The following is a 24,329-nucleotide window of genomic DNA, read 5'->3' as shown; positions in this document are numbered from 1 at the left end:
TTTTCAATACATAAGGGCAGTTCTAAGAGTGTAGTGAGAAATTACCGACCGGTCAGACCAACTTCAGTAGAGGGGAAAATCATTGAGGCAATGATCAAGGGTGGAATTCAGGATCATTTGAATCGAATTGAAATTCTCAATGATACTCAGCATGGTTTTGTAAAGGGAAAATCATGTTTAACAAATCTGGTTCGCTATTTTGAAGTTTCCTCTAGGAAAAAGCCCTAGTTTCCTCTAGGAAAAAGCCCTAGTTTCCTCTAGGAAAAACCATGCTACCCCTCGCCTGAAACAGACTAACTCAATATCCATAAAAATTCCTCACAATATCCATAAAAATTCCTCACTTATTCGATGGAACTCGAACTCAGGTCTTTCCACTCGGTGTGAAAAGGATAGTGATTCTACCAACAGTGCTGCCTATGAGTGGCACGGTCAGACATGAAGTTCTCGAAGCATTGTAGACAGGTTGCAAGGAAGGCCCATAGTGTCCTATCGATGATTTATCGAACATTTGCTAGTAGAGATAACGACGTTATAATCCCATTATACAAGGCTATTGTTAGACCACACTTGGAATAGTGTGTTCAAGTATGGAGACCGAGAGGGTCTCCATTCTTGAAAGGATCCAAAGACGGGTAACTCGCTGGTGAGATCGACAAAAGGGCGTCCATATGAGGAAAGACTTCGAATATGTGGGCTGCACCGCTTGGAAACTAGATATCTTAGCGGACACTTGATTGTGGTGTTTAAAGCTCTGAGAGGCAAAAGTAAAATGAATGAGAATGAAAATTTCACGGTTATAAATGATTCTAGAACTAGAGGTCATAAATTCAAGTTACAGGGAAAGAAGTTTAGACTGGAATGCAGAAAGTTTTATTTTAGCCAGCTAGTTATAAATTACTGGAATAAGTTACCTACATGGTGGTAGAGGCTGACAGTTTGAGGAAATTCAAAGATCAGCTGGATAGTTACCTACAGGAGGAAGAGGGAAGCGCATAGGTTGTCTATTTCCTTTTCTTTTATTATTATTAATTATTTATTTTATTTTGTTATTATTATTATTATTTTACTCTTTGCTTTTCTTTTTTTTTTTTTTTTTTTTAGCTCGTGTAGCATAAGCCTTAGGCTTCATTGCACCATATGACCATTACTAATACTAATATCCGCTAGAAACAGTGTCCTGGATGGTTGGATAACATCCACCATCAAGCTATTCGCATGCTACTGGAGCATTTCGAACATCTCTTTCCATACTCTGCATTTGGAAGGAAATGAGCCGCCTTTATTGCTTCGATGAAAGTAGTCTCCCTAGTGTGATTTCAAACTGAAATCCCTTCCAACCACCGTCTGTTTAAGCGTCATGATGGGAAAACTTGTATAACATCTATCATACTGCTATCGCTCATTCGGTATTCGCATCTATCAGCTACTCAGAGATTTATACATGATATAGTGTAAAAAAACATTATGGAAATCCTCAAGTCTCGAATCTTTATTAGACATGTTGGACAAATTGTCTGTCCAACAGATTTATGCATGCTAGCAGAAAAGGTTACCCAGTCACCAAGGTCATCCATCCATACTGGCATGCGTAACAGCATGCTAATCCACGGGTACGAACACCTGAGAACCAGGTTGAGCTGCGCTTCTTGTCAGTATCGGTAATTCGCGTTTGCTAGAGGGCGCATCAAAGCCGTAAAATGGGTCAGTCTTTATGTGTGAATTCAGAGGATGATTCAGATGAGAAATTAATTCTATGAAAAATGTGTGTGTGTTTTGTAAAAAATATTAATAGGAAGCATTCGAAAATCGGGAAAGCCGCCATCTTTAGTGGAGGGTAGCTAAACAGTGTGCTATGTTAATTTAAATTAGTATAATTTTCCTTAAAGCGCCGAAGAAGAGGACAGCATCGCGTTATAAATGTTGTTAATTTAATTAAAGTTTGTTATTAAACTTAATTTTCTAGCACGCAGAATTGGTCTCTCTTTTTATAGTTTACGTTTTATTTTGAATTTCTTAAATTAATTACGAGAAGTTAAAATCTTTGAGTTAACGAATCCCTAATTTCTTATGCTTTTGGACCTTTTATTCCAAAAAGGAATTCACCATTTACTTTTTATTCCGAAAACGTAAATGGTGAATTCCAACCAAAAAGTGAACATAAGGGAATTCTCGTATTTATTTATTATTACATGCAATCATTAAAACTATTGAAAGGCGGTGTTTATCGTGTTAGCAGATCTTTCATTATCTTGAAAAATTAAAGGGAACTTGAATTCTGGAGGAGACGCTGTGTAAAAAAGAGTTTCACATTCCACAACTATTATGAAGAGAGGAAATTAAAAAATAAAACATGAACTATTATGTTATAAGTTATTTATATCACCAGAGTTTTCAAGTTGTAGGTACAAATAGGATTAATCTATAATTATCAGAATGCTTTTGTATAATGGTAGTCAAATTATTCTAAACAACAACGAAGTTTATGTCTTCAACTTAGTAAATAGAGTGTGATCATCCGTGCTGAATAATCCAGTGACGTCTTTGGACACGTGGACTGGACTGTTTCCAGTGCTTTTACTTCTTGTTTCCGAATCGGCTAAATTTTTGCCGATCTCTTTAAGAGCTCCATGTGAAAAGCTAGTGGAAATGCTCGTGACAGTAATTAGCTTTGAAACTCCAGTACCTTTATTCAGCAGTGTTTCTTTAACTATTTTTTGGTTTACTGACGTTCCAAGTTCTGCTAATTTGGAACTGTCTGCCTGAACATTGGAGAAAGGTGCACATTTTTCAAATGAATGAGGTGCTGCTTTCGAATTCAAGGATATTTCTACATTGACGGAATTATCGACAGTGACATCTTTAGTTGGAGTCACTTTTCTATCAAGCGCATCTTGATTATTGGCATCTTGTAAGCATATTTTTTCTGGAGTAAGAGGACGAACGGCTTTTCCCTTTTTCAACATACCATTATGTTGAACAGATGGTGATTTTGAAATTCCATAATCGTTTTTTCTGTCGTTACATGTGCTTTGAATTTCTAGAGGAAACCTCGAGTGGTGAAGGAAAGATGATGGCGAGCCTTGTAATATTTCATTTCCTGATAAAGGAGATTTGGAAGAAGTACACTGATTAATGGCAGCTTTAGGGTTTCTAGGAGGTGTTAAAGGCGATGGAATAATGCCCCCATTGATGCGTTTATCATAGTGCTTAAAACTTTCTCTGCTTGGTTTATTAGTTGGACTTTCGCTGGAACTTCTGTGATGCCTTCTTCTGTTGGACATCACACATGGTAGATGAAGAGGACGGTTAATTGGAGACATTACTTTAGGCGAGGACTTGTGAGGAGAAGGCAGGCTCTTGCGATGACTGGCGTTATTATCTGTGCAATGTGTCCTACGTGTAACGTCAGATTTTAGCACGACATTTGGAGAAGCATTAGAAACAGGAACATTGTTTTCACATGGACCATCATAAGGCGATGAAGAGATCTGAAGAGAATACCGCACTCGGTTGTTGGTGCGGGAATGGTTTTTGAGTCTTGCTTGCTGAAATAAGAAATAATGAAGTTTGTTGTCATTTTTTGCACAAAATATTTGAATTTATCATAAAAAAATGTTTTTCTTACTGATATATAAAATCAATACAACAGTATCAATAACGTATAATTATAAAATATGACAATAATAAAAATGTTAAAGTGTTAATAATAGTAATAGTATTAACATATCAATGAAGTGTCAAAAATAATATAAAAATATTTTTAATATCAATAAAGATCAAATAAAAAATAAAATATCAATAAAGGGCTCACGGCATGCAAATTTCGTATCCTTTCTAGAAATTGGCTTAAACGGCATTCTTCACTTTTATTCCTCCTTGGGTGAGAAAGGAGACCTGATGGGATTTTATTTACAGGAACGTACAACGGGCAAGGGGATGCCATCTGGATGGTTATTATCGACGATGAGAAGTTGGAAGGATGAAGATGGACTAATCGCACATAGGGATTACTACGAGTAGCCTCTTAAAATTGCCCAAGACGGCTGTGGGCGCAGTTACAATCTTCTTCTTCATTACTAGCTTCTTCAAATTTCAAGAGGGCTGTGGGCAGAATAGACTGACACCTGATTGTATTAGTTGCTAAATCAACGAAGTCTAAAATGGATAGTATTGTACCTGTATTTTCGGCCTATTAGCCTCTTTACTCGACAAAAAATCAGTGTCCTGGGGATAAAACCATGCAACCCTCGTCGAGATCGATTAAATCGACCACATTGTGAAAAAAAGGAATCTTTTACTCGCTTCATTCATATGATTCGAACTGAGGTCTTTTCCACCCGGTGTGTGTGAGGTCGCCATAGCAGTTGACTGACAGAAATATTTGAAAATGGATAGTATCTGGCCTCAAGTTTAAAAGAAAAATGTCTATGCATCAGTTTGCTTTGGAGCCCATTAGTAACAGTCGTGCCGTATCAAGGTAGATATGTTTTGCAGCTTAAAGGTAATCTACAGAGAAAATGCTAAGAAATATAATAGGAAATCTGCAATTTGCATCTAACCCAGAGTAATCATACTGGCAGCATAAGAATTAGTATGTGAGAGTTCTACATCAATGTATCCTCATTAATCCTTTTCTAACCAATTTTATACCACATTCATGGTATGAAATTGGTATAATTATCATGATTATTGTGATTTGGTAGAATTTTTGAATAAATTCTACCAAAAACTCTACCAAAAATTCTACCAAATTCCACCAAATTATTCTAAACAAAATTTTTCAATGTCGAGAGGTGATTTTGAGATACTGTATTTCAAAAAATATGTAACTTCCTTAACATTTGCATATGGATTTTAATAAGGCTTTTGACACAATCGCACCTGTACACGTTTTGTACAATCTGTAAAATAATGGAATTACGACTCTTGTGGTAGCACATCGGATATAATTATTGTCTTCCCCACATCGAGTGGAAAATGCCTGACTTCGAATCTCGTGAATGACGCGAGGCATTTTTAAGATCTTTTTCACAACGTGGCTCTGAGTTAGCTGTCTCAGGCGAGGGTTGAATGGATTTTAATCTCCCTTCCCGGCTATTCGAGTCAGAAATAATACAGTATATGCAATTTATAGACAATATTGACGTTTCACAGCCTTGACACACACACACACGCGCACACACACACGCGCGCGCACACACGCGCGCGCGCACACACACACACACACACACACACACACACACACACACACACACACACACACACACACACCGAATTAGAGATAAGTCGCTGTAGTGTGTTATCTCTAATTCTATTTGTTGGAAAACAAAAAGCAATGATTAGTGCTCTACGTGACTGTGTCATTAAGGAGATCTCACAGGGTTTATTAACCAATTTAAGAATTAACACAATACATTATATACAACTCACAGTTTGCACCTGTCACACCTATTAGCACCTGATTACAACTGCCATCCTTTCACACCGTTGAAAAATGATCAGGGTTCAAGTGTTAAACTTTATTGGGTTTTTCCCCACATCGTAGCCTAGTTAGTCGATCTCAGTCGAGAGTTTCATGGTGGAAATTTCTGGAAATTTGAATTTTTCATTCCCAAAAAAATGACAAACTGACCATAGAACACAGACGCGAAAGCCTTATGGCATCTGCTTTTTAAAAACAGATAGCTATTATTCTTAATGTTCGCATCTAATTCTTTTAAAAGATTATATTTTAGAATTTCAATGTTTGCTTGGGTAGCACACGGTATCGTCACCATCCTCCCCACTCCGGGTGGAAAAGGCCCGGGTTCGAATCCCGTCGATGACGCGAGGAATTTTCTATCTACGCCCGAGACCGATTAACTCACGTGGCTGAGTTGGTTGGTCTCGGGCGTAGATAGAAAAGTTCCCCCCCCCAAGAAACTGGGGGGGTTTCGTCCAGCAAAAGGCAAATCGACCATAGAACACACGCAATTTACAGACATAAAACACAGCGCACGGCAGATGAATTTAAATATTCTGGTGGCCTAATATAATAGTTTGTTTTTTTTTGGTTTTTGTAGAATTTCAATATCTGTATTAGAACTGGCAAGTGATGCAAGGAAGAAATATTATACAGAAACAGCTAATAAAAAAATAAAATAAAAAATTTCTCTAATTTCTTTACACTACCCACCTCCACAACACTAGATGTAAGTTTATTTCAACAATCCACTGCTCTCTGGCTGAAAGTAAATTTCCACACATCTATCTGCAATCATCGTTCCTCAATTTAAATTAAATTTATGAATCTCATCAACGTTCATTTCACTCAACCCATTCGACTAGGTACTGCGAGAGCTACTCGCAGGTGCCTAGTCCCTAATCTCCAGACGCTGCACTTTGTAGAACTGAAGTTTCTCTTTGGTAAGAGTATCATTTTGTTCCCCTCGCTAAGCTCGTTGCTCTTTTCTGCACCCGTCCGAATACATCCACGTCCTTCCTAAAATGAGGCTTCTAGACTATTCAAGATGTGACCTTACCATTTCCTTATAGAGAGGAATAATTTTCTTTTTATTCCTGCCAGAAAATTCCTACCTATCATAACAAAACTCGTTGAGATGACCAGCAGGCCATCTACACTGCTCATTTTGATGATGTGCAGCAATCTGCAAAGAAAGAGATAAGCATATACTACTCCCTCAGCATTAGTAGAGGCACGTGGTGCAAGAAAGCAAGCTTATACAGCATCAGCCAAAAAAAAAAAAAAAAAAACCTTCCTATGTCACTGATCCATTTATTCCAAATGTTTGGCTAGTTCTGCCTTGAATTTATTTAAGCTATAAACTTCCACAACAACAAACGGAAGTTTGTTCCAGCAATGAACTACCCGCTGGCTAAAGGCAAAATTCCGCACATCTATTCTACACCTGTCTTTCCTCAGTTTGAATCTATGCCCCCTTAGGTTTGTAGTCTGAGCATGAGGAAGAATACCATCAGTATTGAGCCTGCTCAATCCATTCAAGGCCTTATACACCTCAATGAGATCGCCTCGCAGGTGACTAGTCTCCAGAAGTTGCAATTTTCAGATCTTAAGCCTTTCTTCATTTCTCCTTATGTATAAGATCATAAACCAAAATGTACAGGTATAGGTACCATCGTTCTTATTGATATTATGCAGTGCGGGTGTACACGGTGCGCTTTTATCATGTAACGATCCCATTATTTGCTGCCATTATCAATCCACTGCAGGATGGAGGCCTCCTCAACAATTCATGTTGAGGGAAATGGACCATAATCTCCTACGCTGGTCCAATGCGGGTTGGCAGATCGACCGTATTTAGCAATCAGGGGCTGTGGAGGCCTATTTAGTACTATCCTGTAAATCGGTTTCCTCTAAACATCGTTTGAATACGGAAGAAAGAACGCTTGTTATAAGAAATTGACAATCTGGAAAGTTTACTTTTCGAAAACTGTTGAGGCGAACCTGAAAATATAACGATTCCACTGATTTTTTTTTTTTTTTTATCTATGAAGAAGACGAACAAATACTTGGATTTTCAAAAGTGAGCAACAATGCTTAAAAATATGGGATAAATTGTAAAAATCTAGGTACTTTCTAAATACTAAGCACATGCTTACCTTTAATTCAAGCTTATCATTTTATGTTCGGTGTGACACTTGAGTCAAGTGGACCGAATATCGGATTAGTCCAGTCGTTCTGCAGCAACCAAATCCTCTGCTTATACCCTCACGATAGTAGGACTGTTAGTAACCCAGAGTATAGCCTCCGTGTGTGCGGGTCCTGAAATATGGTACCTAGTATACTGGAGATGACCACCCCGGTGTGAAACAATGCAAGCAGGGGTCGAGGTTTAGCGTTCACTCCATTCAGAGGAATGCCGCTCCTCTGAATTACCAGGCAATACCAGGTGGTAGATGACTTTCATCAACCGGTGAAATACCACTTTGCTTACTGGAGGCTTGAAGTGGTGGAACCCATGTTTAACCTCCAGAGCAAGGCTCCGGTCTGCCATCTCTTCCATCATGCCAAAAAAAAAAAAAAAAAAACCTATTATATTTAGGCCACCCGAATAATTAAATTCATCTGCCGTGCTGTGTCTTTTATGTCTGTTAATAGCGTGTGTTCTATGGTCGATTTGTCTGTTTTGTTGGACGAAACACCCCAGTTTCTGAGGAAAAAAACCTTGCTATCTACGTCTGAGACCGGCTAACTTAGCCAGGGAGTGAAAAAAGCCTATTAAAGTTCCTCGCATCATCGACGGGATTCGAACCCGGGCCTTTCCCACCCGGTGTGGGGAGGACTGTGACGCTGCCACTGTGCTACCGCGCAGACTCTTCCATTATGCAGTATGATTGATGTCTTTTGAGGTTATGATAAGCATCATGGCGAGATCCAATCTTCCTTACATTTCGAAGGTATTAGCGCACGCCGTTCGCAGGCCGGTCACAAGATGTCCGCCGGATCGAACCTATTGGTAACTCTCTAGTTAACTCTCTCTTGGAGTGATTATTGACCACAAACTCAGCTTTCTTCCACATCTTGTTAATTTAAGAAACAAAGTTAAGAGATTCTCAGGAACCATCATACGCATCTCTAAGAATGATTGGGGACTCTCCAAAAGGTCCCTGCGGTTGTATTACAACGCAGTATTTTTACCAATTGTGACCTATGCAGCTGGAGCCTGGTTCCATCGGGTAACTCTTGTAAAGATGCGAGACAAGCTTGGAACCATCCAGAGGTCAATGTTAATGGCAATCTGCCGAGTGTGTAGAACGGTCTCCACTCCTGCCATTCAGGTCATTGCGGAAGCACTTCCGCTCGATCTACATGTCACCTTCCGAGGGTTGTGCTTCCGAATTAAGAAAAATATCCCAACAAGGATCCTTGACATTGAGGTTAATCTGGATGCTGACCCCAAGGCTGAGATGACACGTTGCTACAACGAGCTCTTCATCATTTGGCAAACTCGATGGCATAATTCAACAAAGGACATTGTCACAAAAAGATTCCTACCTGATGTAACCTACACTGCTACTAAATCTGTACAGTCTTGGTTCACCCCTTCACTAGAAACATCATACCTAATTACCGGACACGGATCCATGAATGAAAAATTACACCATCTGGGTCTCCACCCAACAGATCTCTGCCATTGTGGAGCCAAAGAGAACTGGTGGCATGTACTATTCGAGTGCATTGCGTATGCTGATCTGAGACACAACCTTGTCAGCTGTACACAGATCTCTGGCGAGCATCTAGAGCTCTTCCTACAGAACCCTAACAACCTCCCTGCACTGCAAACCTACTCAGCTGAAGTCTTTAGGCGCAGAAGAAGGATTAACAGACTACCAGTGGCAAACATCGATGACCCAGCAGTGGACTGAAACCGACCATGTATTTCCCCCCTCCCCCCATCCTGCTGCATGGGCTGTGGAGCTTGTTTCTGCGGCCTGTGTTCAGGAAGGAAAACATCTCTCTCTCTCTCTCTCTTTCTCTTCCCCCCCCCCTTTTTTTTTTTTTTCTCGCATTCTACAATCAGTCCATGGCTGTTTTTTTTTTTTTTTATTTATTTTAAATTTTTTTTTAATTATTATTATTATTTTTTATTTATTTAATTTATTTTATTTCTTTAATTATTTTATTTATTTATTATTTTTTTTCCTTTCTCTTCGCGTTCTACAATCAGTCACATGGTTGGTTTTTTTTTTTTTTTGCGTTTTCAGGGTTGCTGTCACTTTTTTTTTTTTTTTTTTTGCGTTCTACAGTGATATTATTATTTTATTATTATTATTTTTTTTTTTTTTCTTTTGCACCACGGGAAAATCTAAATAAATATATATGTTTTTTTTTTTTTTTTTTTTCTCTCCTCTGGAGTGGGCCCCTAGAGGAATCTGGCCCACCTTTTGGCAACATCAGGTGAATCAGAGTCTCGTATTGAGACAGTACGTGATTAGCTGAGACTGGCCCACCTTCCCGTGGTGTGGACGAGTACCCAGAATCATTTGTCCAGGTGACTGATGCTTCTGGGTAGCCAAGCGGCCAGAACAGAACAACAGAACACACACATAATACACACAAACCGACGTCACACACATATCTGGCCCATTTGTAGTGATACTGTTCTTCACAGAGATACGAGGCGGAGTTGAACTAACGTTCTAGGAGCCGCCCATTACAAAAACACATGTCCACACACACATGGTAACTCTCTAGGAGGAATCCAGATCAGCTAGTGTATAATCTCGTTACCTCTACTCTACCAGATAGTGATTTGAGGGAATCCGAGTCGTGTGTATGGAGAACATTGTCGAGGCAATGTTATGTCAAGAAGCTGGGTTGTTGTAGGGTTTTAGTCGCTGATGCTACTAAAACCCTACAACAGCAACAACATGAACGCACATTTCGATTCACACTATATACATACACGGATAATGGGTTAGGCCTAGGGATCGTTTAAAAAATAATAATAATAATTTGTAAAACTTCACAATGTCAACTCAATTACAGATCAGTAATTGAGTTAGCCAGAAAATCGACCTCGGAACATCCGCAATTTACAGACAATATACATGGAGGAACATGGCCTTGCCGATGCTCCTAAAATCCAATAACAACAATTGAGTGAGCATCAGTCTTTTCCTTTGTACACTGCCAGGACATTGACGTGACAGATCGCTAAGCATGAGTCTCTGCCTCTCTCCTCGGCAGAAAGAAAACCATTGTTGAATTCCCACACTGCCAAAGTTAATTACAGTCGAACAAGCAGCAATATCTGTGGAAATGATTACTGACCTCATAACTGCTTCAATTTATTTGGTTCTACCAGAGGGCGCAGATAGTCGTCGTTTATTTCGACAACTTATAGGTTAGTTGCGGGATTGGTGTTTAAAGTTCATCTCTGTTTCTTTGTGTTGAACAAGCTGTTAAAATAATCGTTATGATCGTTCCTGATATCTGATTTGGTAAGTTTTATTAAAGTGGCTTTCATTTTTTTTTTTTTTTTCGATTTATTTTTAGCTTAGTCTTTACGTTAAGTGCGTGTAAAGTTGATTAGAATTAGTTGTTACATTACTTGGTTTATACTGCATTTGTGTGGCACTTTCAAACATCTTACCCATTTGGCGAATGTAGCCACGTCCTCGCTGGTTTGTGATTTATAACAGACGAACATATTGTCCCAGTGAATCGCTAAATCTGTACACAGATATTTTTCTTAAATTACAATGAGATTACAAATGTGAAGATGGGGTGGGGAGTAGGTCTTGTGCTCACAGTTTATTGCTTGCGCATCGCGATGCTCACCCTTTCTTTCAAATGACTGTAGCTCGCACGAGCTGTGTGAAGGAACGAAGGAAAACTTTCGTTGCGTAGCAACTTCATGTTGAGTTCCTGAAAAATGCTTTCCTTTATAAATTTAGGCATCAGCAAATTCTCCGAGAATGAACTATTAATTGAGTTGATCTTTAATTATAGCTCTGTATTATCTAATATGGTGATTTTTAACCGTGACGCTACTCCAGAAGATATTTAACTGTTACTGGGCTACTCTGGAAGATATTTCAATACATAACAAAACTTTGAAACGGAAATTACAGTGTGTATCTAAATATTTGTTTCTAGAATTTTGAAATATGCAGTTGCAGTGGCGACCCCAGAAAATTTGTTTTGAGAGACTGGCGCGTTTGACATTGGTAGTTTTTACAATTGGCAATCACGACAGTACATTTATATAATATAAAGGTGGGGGGGAAGCTTTGGCTGCTCCTAAGTACAGCTATGTTTGTTCATAAGAGTATACTGCAAACTTGGTGTCCATTCCCCATGAAGTTTTTGGGATTTTTCATAATCTCATACTTAATGGGGAAGTTTGGAATTATGAAAAATGCTTTCGGAAATACTAATTTCGCGATTTTTTGTGGGTGGGTTCTAGACAATAATGGAGACTTTCATAATTTTGTTCAAAAACCAGTGTTGAAAAATCTAAATGCAAGTAATTTTAGTTTTTCTTTCGATGTAAGAAAATTCATTCCTCGAGTGTGAAGACTGCAAGAAATTTTTTTTATTCATTTATTCAAATAACTTTGAATCGCATTGAAATGCAGCAAATATAGTCGCCTTATTAATGAGTCCCAATAGAATCTTATTTTAACGCACTCTGTCATAAATGAAAATATGAAATTAATAAAATGAACATATTTCAAATATCAAACCTACCTTTGTTTTCGTTGCATTGTCCTTATCTGCTGTTTGGGTTCCTATTGAATGAAAATGGACATAGGCAGGGTCTGCCCACTCTGTTGGAGGGAACTGAGCAGAGAATGTTACATGCTTCGAACTTGCTTTGTCGGTGAGAAAATGAACCCGACGAAAGAGCTTTCCAATCATGGAAAATCTTTCTCCTGAAATATAACAAGTCCGTGTCTATAAATATTTCCATCAACTTCAGATAAATTTTTATTTTAAACAGAGGGATTAAGATTTGGGTATTTGCTTAAACCCGAACGAATTCCTTTATTACATCTCTTTTAACAAGCAATTTTGTACACGTGTATTCCAAAAATATTTTGAAATATCGGTTAATATTTATTCATAAAACATGGGGAACCTTCAAGCATATTGATATTTGAAGGTTCCGTGTTTGTATTGACAAGGTTTAAAATATAAACTTTAAATTGGAGAGGGAAAGGAAAAAACTGAGGTGAAAGAAAGCCTTTAACCGTATATTCTTAAAAATACAAACCGCTATTTTATTCATACTTGGGTCGTTTAACTGGCACAAGTATGAAATGCTTGGTTCCATGCTGGAAAGTTGAATCTCAAATCTGATTCCATGATCATGCACTTTATTATCGATTCTTTGCTTGCCAGTGTAATTCAACATTAATATATTAAGCAACGACTTTTTTTTTTTTAATATAAACCCCAAACACGAAAGGGATCCCAACCTATAGTGCTTAGTACCTTGCATAGGATGAAGGGGAGGAGGATGCCAGAAGCTTTGCTCTGGAGATTAAACCGCTCCAAACCTCCAATAAGCAAAGTGGTGGTATTGCACTGGTTGGAGAGTCACCTACCACCTAGAATTAATGTGACAGGTTGTTAATTTACATTTTTTTTTTTTTAAATTATTTGTTTATCAACAAGTTAATTGTTGATAATATCCTCTAAATTCAGTAGCTGGTTGGAGGAATGAATTAACAGACAATGTGGCAGATGCGCAGGAACATTCGTTCCTGCGCATCTGCCACATTTGGGTTTATACATAATTTTTTGCTTTTTTTTATTTTATTTTTATTATAAATCGTGAATACCATTTGATAATGATTACTACTTATTATTTGGTTGCATTTCATGCACTGGTAGCGTACATTAACTTTTTCATTGTGTGCTATGTGTATACATAGCACATAAGCATCTAAGTCTGTATTGTATTGTGTTGCGTGTATAATAGCAAATATATGCTACCTTTCAAAAACTGTGGTCACTCCTGTTTTCATATTCCATTGGAACTTCCTTGATAAACAAGTTACTTATTTATCAGGGAAGGTAACAAATTTGGGTAACATCACTTTGACCTCGCTTTACCTGTGTGGCTTCAGTGTGGAATCTTTTTATTACTAAAGTTAACTCAGTTATGTTCACGAAAAGTACTGTTACTTTCAATTATATATATAAAACAAAATTTGAACAAACCATATCAAGATGAGAAACAAAGATATGTAGAATAGTATTCTGTAAAGTAAATTTCACATAACTGTTAATAATAAAATAAACTACTAATTTTTCAAATGGATGTGTTTAATTGTAAGATTGGTGCTGTACAGATATAGCGTTAATGCTATTGTAATTATCAATTAAACATTATACGCACATTGTTTACTTAGGGTGTGATCCTATTTATTTTTGGATCCGTTTTTGCTAGTGTATTTATAATTTGTATGGAAGGCATTTCAGGCATTAAGGCCTATTGGTGCTGACTAGCAATTTGGTGTGCTAGCAGTAGCCGGTTTGCCTTCCCCCCTCCTTTTTTATATTAATGTTAGATCATAATTTTACTAGGTAAATGAAATATGAATTTGTACAAGCTTTTAGCTAAAGAACCATGTTAAAAAAATAAAAGAGTAATTTGAAAAAAAAAAATAAATAAAAAAAAAAAATATATATATATATTATATGTGTGTGTGAGTTATCTATTATGAAATAATAATGGAAGGTAAGAAAAGTGCATCATATCAGATTAATGCTATCAGTCTGTAAAATTATTACTACAAAGTAAGAGTGTATAAGTACTATAGAAGTATTCAAAGTAAGCTTTTAAGGCCAACAGACCAGATCTATGATAAGACTATCATGATGATATAGAATTAGTGTAATAATACAAAGTGAGCCATTAGACAAAAAGAAAATGAACAAAAAACCCGTGATGGCTAAGATAGCCTGAGTTGGTTTACTGCATTATACCCTATAAACAAACAAATAATCAGTAATAAGATAAATTAAAAATCAAATAAAATGGTTGTAGCTTATGATTGATAACCCCAGGGGCTCACATCTGGTGAGTATGGGCTTGGCACTCCCAGGGTACTGAGCTGGATATCATAATTTTTCTCTTTCTTGGTGATTCCATTCTACTTGTGACTCTCTTATGCTGCACCAGGCAAAAAAAAAAAAATTTTTTTTTTTTTGCCTGGTGCAGCATAAGAGAGTCATAAGCCTCGGGCTTCCTTGCACCATATAGCTAATAATAATAGGTTACATTTAATGGTACGTTAACGAGGGCTAGCACCATTCAATATATCCAGTCAATAATTAGCAAGGCTGGAAGTTAACAGAAACATTATCTAGTAACGAATGGGCCTGGAGTACTGGGGGTCCATAGTTTCTAATATACACTTACGTGTATATTAGAAACATTATCTGTTTCTGTTAACTTCCAGCTTAGCTAGTTCAAAATGATCAAAATTATCAGCAATTTCAGCAATCTGTATTTAAATATAACAGGAAACTGGCATAATGACAGCTAGCCCGACAGATACCTTTTTGAAACAAATAATACAGAAAGTGAGAGCCAACAATAAATTTCATGTGGGTTGTGATGTATTTGATATACATCTGTGAAAAAGAAAAGGCTCATGCTGAATTAAGGGGAAAGGAAGTAACAGTAAGGAAAGCAATAGAACCTCAATTTCCCTCGAATTACTCTAATAGCTCTTGAGGTATAAAACTTTAGAGGTAGAAAGTAAAAAGCAAAGAAAATAGCTTCCAATAAAGGTATTTTGGATGTACCGGGAGCGTAACTGCTCGTCCCGAGCAGTTACGAGAATTAACAATTATGAGAATTAGTAGGGATCTTGGTATTACAGTATGAATTAAGATAAGGGGCAATGATAAGAAGCTTAAATATAGTCTATATTAGGCAAAATTGTATTATAATAAACAATGTAATACCAGCTGTAGAATTTTAAAGAAGAATTTGTACCATGAAAACAAATGTTTTAAATAAACAACCTGTAAATGATTACATCTACCCATATATTTATTTTGTCTGTAAATTGCGTGTGTTCTTTGGTCGGTTTGCCGGTTTGCCTGTTTGCTGGACGAAACCCCTCCCCCCAAGTTTCTGGGGGAAGGAAGCTTGTTATCTATGCCTGAGACCGACTAACTCAGCCACAGAGTGAAAAAAGCCCACAAATTCTTCGCGTCATCGACGGGATTCGAACCCGGGCTTTTTCCACCCAGTGTGGGAGGACGGTAACGATACCATTGTGCTACATGCGCAGATTTTAAAGAAACAGTGAAATACCAGTTGTAGTGAAATAATAATTATTTTATTACTAATTATTTGTTTATTTATAGGATATAACCCAGTAAACCAACTCGGGCTATCTTAGCTATTATGGGTTCCTTGTTCATTTTCTTTTTACCAGGTTCTTTTTGCCTAATGGCTTACCTTGTACCTTAATTCTACAGGGTGATTCACTACCAGTGCGACAAACTTGCAGGAGGTGTAGGGGGCACAAAGACGAATCGGAATCACATACCATTGCAGGGTCCGAAATGCCTTCGTCATGCGGTAGAGGACGTTCAACGTGAGGTCGCGTGAACAGCGATCCCGCTGGAAGTCAGCATTTGCGAACCGTTTCTGTTGAAAAAACCAAATAGCAAAAGTCCTCCGGAGTGGATAATCCGCAGGCTCCAATGATTGGACGCGAGAGTTCATACCATTGCAGATGGTATGAACTCATTTGGTTTGTTGACAGTATCCTCCATACAGTGGATTGGGAAATACCCAATCGTTAGCCTATCGCTCGAGTACTCGGATTGCCTTCTGCAAGACGTAGGACATTCTCCTCATTGTCTGGCGTCCTCGTCGTTCGCTCTCGATTCATGGTACCTCTCGTGAAACAACCAGTCTCACGTAACCTTCTGTGCACACGTGCGAAAATCGTATGATGAGGAGCACGCCTGTGCGGGAAACGTTCCTGGTACAAGCGCAGAGCGGCGCGCCCGTTACAGTCCGCAGCTCCATACGCGAGGTGCATGTCGGCCAGTTCAACGTTTGAATACTCGTCCATCCTACTCCCTCGGGAACCGGTTCGCAAATGCTGACTTCCAGCGGGATCGCTGTTCACGCGAACTCCCGTTGAACGTCCTCTACCGTATGACGAAGGCATTTCGGACCCTGCAATGCTATGTGATTCCGATTCGTCTTTGTGCCCCCTGCATCTCCTGCAAGTTTGTCGCACTGGTAGTGAATCACCCTGTATATCATAGGTCTTATCGTAGATCTGCTCTTTTGGCCATAAGGCTCACTTTGAATAATTCTACTTATAATGTATATTGCGTAAATACACAGGGTGTTTCAAAAGTGATAATCAATAATTTAAAGGTGAACTGTACAGACAGACAACAATATGCAAAAAAGCCTAGTAAACATGGATCCTTAAGTGAATCGTTTTCGAGATATCGCACATTTCTAGTTGGGATCCACCACTAACAAGGTGAACTGTAGAGTTGGGATGCACCACTGACTTGTTTGTTTAGGTTAAGTTATTGGCATTCTCTACCTTTCCCCTCTATCAATGCTCTGAGACGTAGCAGGCTTACTAGTATTTGTGAAATGATAGTCAACATGGAAAGAGGTTACAACAACGAAGAGTATGCGGACATGCACTTCACGTATGGTAAAGCCAACGAGGCTTGACGTTTGTACCAAGAAGCATTTCCTCGCCGAAGGTAGCCCAACAGGCGCACATTCATCAGGGTACATCAACACCTTAGAGAACATGGACGCTTCTCACATAGAGTACGAGCAGGTAGGCGCAGAAGCATAACACCTGATGTTGAGGAAAGAGTGTGTTACAAAGAATAGAACAAAATCCAGAAATTTCGACAAGGAAGGTTGCTCTGCAAGAGCGTGTACTGAGTCATCGCTGTGTGTGGCGAATTTTGCATTGCCAATTACTGTAGCCCTACCATATCCAGCGTGTACAAGGTCTGAGCAATACAGACTACCCACCCGGAGTGAACTTCTACCAGTGGATGCAACAAAAGTGTTTCCTGAACCCCAATTTTTAAACAACATTTTGTTCACTGACGAAGCTGAGTTTACTCGTGATGGTATTTTTTAATTTTCATCACTGTCACGTTTAGTCCGACGAAAATCCTAATGCATTTCACAAGTCACGACATCAGCAGCGTTTCTCGTTGAATGTCTGGGCAGGACTACTAGGAGGCCGTCTAATTGGACCAAACAGGCTCAGGAGAGCTGTACCTTTCAGTTCCTGCAGAATGTTCTTCCAGACCTCCTTGATGATGATAATGTTCCACTTCAGCAACAATAGAACATGTAGTTTATGCATGATGGGGCACCGGCACATTTTGCTCGAGTTGTGACTCGGGATAGGTAGAAGTGGGCCTGTAATGTGGCCTCCCAGATCACCAGAATTAAATCCTATGGATTTTTGTATCTGGGGTCATGTAAAAAGCTTAGTGTACACTTCTGACATTAACACAGTTGACTACAAAGCTGCGTACGGATGCAAGGACAGCATTTTGAACACCTTTTGTAACATCTGTAAAATTCGGTGGTGTTGAAATTAAAAATGTATTATCTTATGTTTAATAAAACCACCCTTAGGAAAGGATTCGCAGCTTTTTGCTAAACTAGTGCTCCCATAGTCAGAAAATGTGCATATTCTCGAAAACGGTTCGTTTGCGGCCCGATGTTTTTTTGCTTATTTTATTTTGTATTTTTCACATTTAAATTATTGACCATCATTTTTGAAACACCCTGCGCGCGTGCCCAGTACATTCTACCTCATATATATATATGAGGTGGAATGTATAAATCTGTTAAAAAGTGCGAAGATAGATGAGTAAATTACACAAAATGCTAAAACTAATAGGACAGTAAAAATTGGAGATGTAGGCGTGAGAAAGAGAGAGAATGCGAATATCCTATATGATAGGCTGAATTGAGTAGCCAATTAGAGAAAAGGGAACTGTAAACCAAAAAATTATTAAATAAAAATGATTAAATTAATGTAAGGCGTAATAGCAGCATCAGATATGAGCGGGAAATTTTGGGTATAAGTCGAATTAAGGGGTAGAGCAATTATTAAAATTAAACAGATTTATAATTGCTACCCTTTCTTGGACTTATAACCAAAATTGTCCATATCTGATGCTATTGCTTCGTTTATTAATTTAATCATTTTTTGCTTTACAGTTTCCTTCTCTCTAATTGGCTATTCAATTCAGCATGTTTTTGTTTAATTCATTATATCATATAGAATATTCATTCTTTCTTACGCCTACAACATCTCCAATTTCTACTATCGTTCTATTAGCTTTGGCATTTTTGTAATTTACGTATCCATCTTCGCACTTTTTAACAGACTTATTAATTCTACCTCACATATATAAACTTTTCGATCCTTTGCTGTTGCTTTGCTTGCACACTCAGGTGCAAATGTCAGACATCTTTATGATTATTTTTATCTGTTCGTTACCACTTCACTTTTCAACCCATTATTATACCTCTTTCACACATATACAGTTCTCCATATTTTCTTATATACTAGTAATATGTATGTATTTTTTTAATCTTACGCCTCAAGGAAGTACATAAATTATTTAAAATGATGAATGGCATCATGTACTTTAAATAGCAATAGCTACTTGAAAAGATTCTTTGATCTGGGCATGGATCTTGAAAGCGGCCTTCGCGTTGTCCCACGAATGATGACAGGTTACTTAAAATTATTATTATAACAATTGTTGAGTCATCCAGGGGGTTTTAAGCATTGTGAAACTCAAATTCAACTGACTTTTTAATAGCTAATTCTCTGATAATGACCAATTTTTCATCTAAATAAATAAAATAAATTTTCTGTTTATACTCCGGGACGACCAAATGATCAGAGGAGTTCACAAGATAGACAGAATACAAGAAACAGCACCGTATTCAGCAGTCACGGGCTTGAACCCCGGTCACTCAAGGCACGTGTACTTATGCACCCGCGCGCCTGACCACTAGGCTACGGCGGCCTTCTTAGATTATTTTGTTAAGGGTATTGTTAAAAGTTATTTTTTTTTAAATTGTACACTATAATGGTAAGTTCTGAATTCAGGTAACGTCAATGCATTACTTTTACAAGATTTTTCAACTTGCTAAATAAAAAAAAAAAAAACAAAGGAAGGAAGTTAAGTTACCAAAAATAATAACTCGTAAATTAACTCAACTTTGTAATTCGTTACTTCTGATGTCTGGTTAAACCGCAATATGCTATACAGGTACCAGTACTTTCTTTAGCCAAAAAAAAAAAAAAAAAAAAAAAAAAAAAAAAATATTAAATAGTTTGGAAGAGTTTTTTTGTCTGCACTCATTTCTAGTCATTTTACAGAGGTCTGTAAAATGCCATCCCAGTGTATGTACAACTGGAATTGAACTTTCAGTAGCCGCACTACAACACTTATGTCAATGCCCATGTCCATAAATAACTACAAAATCTTGCATGCATAATACATGAGTAGTATTTGTCAAAGGATTGATTGTGGTTTAATGTCAACCGTTTTCCATGAAAACGGATGACATTAAACCACACTGCGTTTGTTATTTGGTTGTTTTTTTAGGAGCATTAGCAACTAAGGCCATATTGCTCCGGGATATGCGGTGGTCATTCCCTGACCTTTCTGCATCCTCCGTATTTGGAGGTGACGGGCTCGAACCCCGGTCTAATCAAAAAGCGTGTGCTACGCACTGCTGCTCCTCCCGACCTCAAGTGACGTAAGTTTGAAAAACTGCGTAAAGGTGAAGGATTCAAGATGCGTGAAGTCGGATCTAACTTTTTTTTTTAAATTTTAACTTTCAACAGTACCTTTTTTAACAAAACTGAATGAAAAATTCATTTATAAAGTCATTAGCAGGGAATTAGCTGGTATACTGATATTTAACTGAGGCTTTTCCCCATAAATTTCCTTGGATGGTGTAAGACTATGTGTGTGTGTAACAACGGTGATTGAAAGTGACTTTGTTGCCGTTCGTGAAGTGGCTTGAGTGTTGCTTTTGGGACTTTTGTTTAGATTCAAATTTTTATTTTTTTTTTTTCCAAGTAGCTATTGTTACGATAAAAAAAAAAATATCGTGAAAGGCATAAAGTATTTTAAAAATAAAGATTTTTACATTTTAAAAAACCGTTCATAAGCATATATTTATGCTTATTGAATGTTTAAATAGTTTTTAAAAAAAATTCGAAAACACAGGATATATTAGATGCTATTATTCACTTTCATTTTCAAATTTATTTCAAACTTCTGTGCAAGTGAATTCAGCTAAATTTGAAATAATCACTGTATTAGATGATGGCTTATTCTGAGTGATTATTGCTTTCCGCGTTTCATATTAAAAAATCATTATTGAAATTAAAGTAAAATTTAAGTTTTACATAAAAACTAGTTTCAAAGAACTGGGAGAAGAAATAATACTGACAAATAAAAATCACATGGATTAAAAAAAAAAAAAAAACTACCACTGAATCTTCACCGAAAAAATGGCTGTACCCCATGGCTTATTTTATTTTCTCCTGTTAGCGGTTAAAATAAAATACATACAAAGGCAATGAAATAAAAAGAAAAAATATTCTACATCCCCCACCAAAAAGAGGAAAACCAGAAAAATAAAAATAGATAATTCCCCCATCCTACGGAATCTCATCCCTTAGAACAGTGGTCTCCAAACTTTTTTGGTCGCGCACCCTTTTTTTTCTTAAAAGGACTAGTGCGCACTCAGAAATAAAAAAAAAAAAAAATAAGTATATAAATTTAATTTTTTTAACTTTTAAATCATGGTAGGCATTATAATCGAAAATCACATAATTTTAAAAGATTACAATTAAAAAATACAAAATTAAATTGAAGTTCAAGCACAAAATATGAAATCATTAATGTAACGAGTGTAGTAAATCTAATGTAATACTACGGTAGAACCCGGATAAGAAGTTTTCCAAGGGACCCGGAGGTTTAGAACTTCTTACGAGGGAAAACTTCTTAGAAGGGAAAATGACCTAAGGGTATGAAATATTAACTGCACAAATAAAAATGAAAAGATATATATGAATGATCATGTGAACTGTAGGAAAAACTATCAAGAATAACAATTGTCATTTAAGGCAAAACAATATTTATTAGTCACGATTTAATAAGATTAAAATTATAACAAGGATGCAATGAGAAGAAAGGTAATGAGAATGATAAAAATCAATTACAATAATTATGAGTACAAAAAAAAAACCTATATTTTTATAATTTTTTTTTTTTTAAGTAGCTATCCAGAGTATGCTTCAAATATTTTGGGGACAGCTTCGTACAGAATAAATCAATTTCCCTAACACATTCCAACACTGACTCAGGAACATCTGGTACATTATGGATGAATTGCTGCAGTGCCAATCATTGCATCTCGGAATGTTGGTACAGCAGGCTCATCTTCTTGTTCAGACTCACTCTCAGTCATGTCTTGATCTTCATTGCAAATATCTTTAATACTTTGCAATTCACATGCGATAACATCATTATCTACATCAACATAATCATAAAAACGTGCTGTAAATCCCAAACTACTCTATAGGAAATCCCATTCGTCAAAAGGAATCCCTTCCTGTTCATCACTTCCAACACTATCAACATTTTCTTCTATATCATTATAGAATCCAGCCTTTTTAAAGGAATTAATTACAACAGTAGGGCTCAGTGTATCCTACGATGCTTCTAAATAATACATTGCATCTAACAAAGAAAATTTTGAACTTTTCAGTTTTTCCATTGCTTTACAAGTGTAAGTACAATTTATGAGTACAAGGTATTTATGAAAATTCATCTTTAAAATTTTAATCACTCCTGATCCATTGATTGTACAACTGACGTGGAATCCCCAGGGAAGAACTCCACATGGGCATTGTCTAAATGCTCATTGTTTTTCGGATGAGCAGGGCAGTTATCGACAAATAAGACTTTTTCTATTATCTCCTGCCATCTTTGAATCTAGAGCTCTTAAATACTCATCAAAAAGATCACAGGTCATCCATGCTGTTTTATTGTTCCTGTTTTTACATGGAAGTGTTGTTTTTTCACATTCTTGAAACAGCGTGGTTTCTTGGGTTTTCGTATCACAAGCAATGGTAGTTGTTAGAGTGCTAGAAAATGTACACTTAGGATGGTAGAAAATGAAAAAGACCTGGGAGTAATTGTGCAGTCAGATATGAAGTTTTCTGAGCACTGCGGCCAGAGCAGGTCATGGGGTACTGTCCATGATATGTAGGAATTTTGCTAGTAGGCAAAAGGAGGTGATCATCCCTTTGTATAAGGCAATGGTTAGGCCACGCCTTGAGTACTGCGTACAGGTCTGGAGGCCTCATTTCAGGAAAGATATAGAGTTACTTGTATGAGTACAGAGAAGGGCAACAAGATTGGTGAGGGGAACGAAGGTGTCCTCTTACCAAGAAAGGCTTAAGTTCTGCAAATTGCAGCATCTAGAGACTAGGCACCTGCGAGGTGATATGATTGAGGTTTATAAAGCCTTGAATGGGTTGAGCAGGTTCAATTCTGATGGGATTCTTCCTCTTGCTCAGATTACGAATCTGAGGGGGCATAAATTCAATTAAGGAAACAGTTATAGAGAATGTGTGGCAATTTGCCCTTAGCCAGCGAGTAGTTGATTGCTGGAACAAACTTCCATCTGTCGTTGTGGAAGTTGATGGCTTAAATAAATTCAAAGAGAAATTGGACAAACATTTAGAGGGAATGGATGTATGAAATATTAATTTTTTGGCTGATGATACATAAGTTTGCTTTCTCGCATCACATGCCTCTGCTGCTGCTACTACTACTAGTTTCTCTGAGCCATTCACATTAGACCCCACTAGCACTGTAATTCTCTCCTTACTCAGTTTACCGCCATATGGCTGGTTGGTTTTATTGGGGCATCAGCGACTAAGCTATAATGCGCCTTACCGCCATGGCAATTCTGTCCTTTGAATGCATTAATCTTATTAGGAGGAAGTAAGCTATAAAAGCGTCCTAATTCGTCAACATTAAAAATATTACACTTTCTATATTGTTTGATCAAAACATGTAGTTTCCTTTTCCTCCACTCATCAACTGAACATATTCACACCAGAAGGTTATCCGCAAATTACTTTGTAAACTAAACCATATTTCTTAAAGAATTACCAAAAATACTAATGGTAATATACAGAAATAAAGTACAGTATTATAAGTTCAGCTTTCAAGATACCTTAATTAAAAGGTCACAATTACAATAAAACACAGCAACAATCCATTAAGTAATTCAGAACCGTAAGAACAAACGTTCACTGTGCTTCACGTGGTCGATGCGTGAAGATTTAAATACATAAATAAAGAATTTATATATTTAAAAAAATCTATTAAGTGGGAAAATATCATTATAATAATACATCGTGAAATTTTTATGCAGGAAAACTTTTTACCCTGGTAACTTCTTACGTGGGAAAATAATACATTACAATATTTAGAGTTGAAACTGGGACTTAAGAAACCAAACCCGGTACAAGGGAAAACTTCTTACGCGGGAATTTTTGTTATCCGGGTTCTACTGTATTTGTTTTATTTGTAAATAATTTACATGGTATGCATTATATCTAGAATCACATAATTTGAAAAAATCACAATCTAATTCGATGCAAACATACAAAACGAAATTTAAAGTACAAAGTGGTATAAATCAAATCAACAGTGTTTTTTAGTGGGAACAATGTGCTTGTATATTTTTTCATTATTGCGG

The 24,329-nt window shown here is 37.2% G+C and overlaps 1 protein-coding gene across 1 annotated transcript in view; it reads right to left on the bottom strand.

Moving 5' to 3' along the window:
• Window positions 1–2,483: 2,483 nt before the first annotated feature.
• Window positions 2,484–24,329, bottom strand: part of LOC150081766 (uncharacterized) — a 171,810-nt gene continuing 149,964 nt past the window's right edge. Inside the window, exons 3-4 of the mRNA XM_090380313.1 lie at window positions 12,221–12,405; window positions 2,484–3,548 (exon numbers count right to left, since the gene is read on the bottom strand). Of these exons, the coding sequence (XP_090236439.1) occupies window positions 2,484–3,548; window positions 12,221–12,405 (1,250 nt within the window). The remainder of the gene's footprint in view (window positions 3,549–12,220; window positions 12,406–24,329) is intronic.

Source organism: Mastigoproctus giganteus, chromosome 8 (assembly GCF_048544385.1).
Source record: "Mastigoproctus giganteus isolate SK-2022 chromosome 8, ASM4854438v1, whole genome shotgun sequence".
NCBI classification, from domain to species: Eukaryota; Metazoa; Arthropoda; class Arachnida; order Uropygi; family Thelyphonidae; genus Mastigoproctus; species Mastigoproctus giganteus.
The sequence above is the reverse complement of the archived record's forward strand: the minus strand, read 5'-3'. Positions and strand labels throughout refer to the sequence as shown.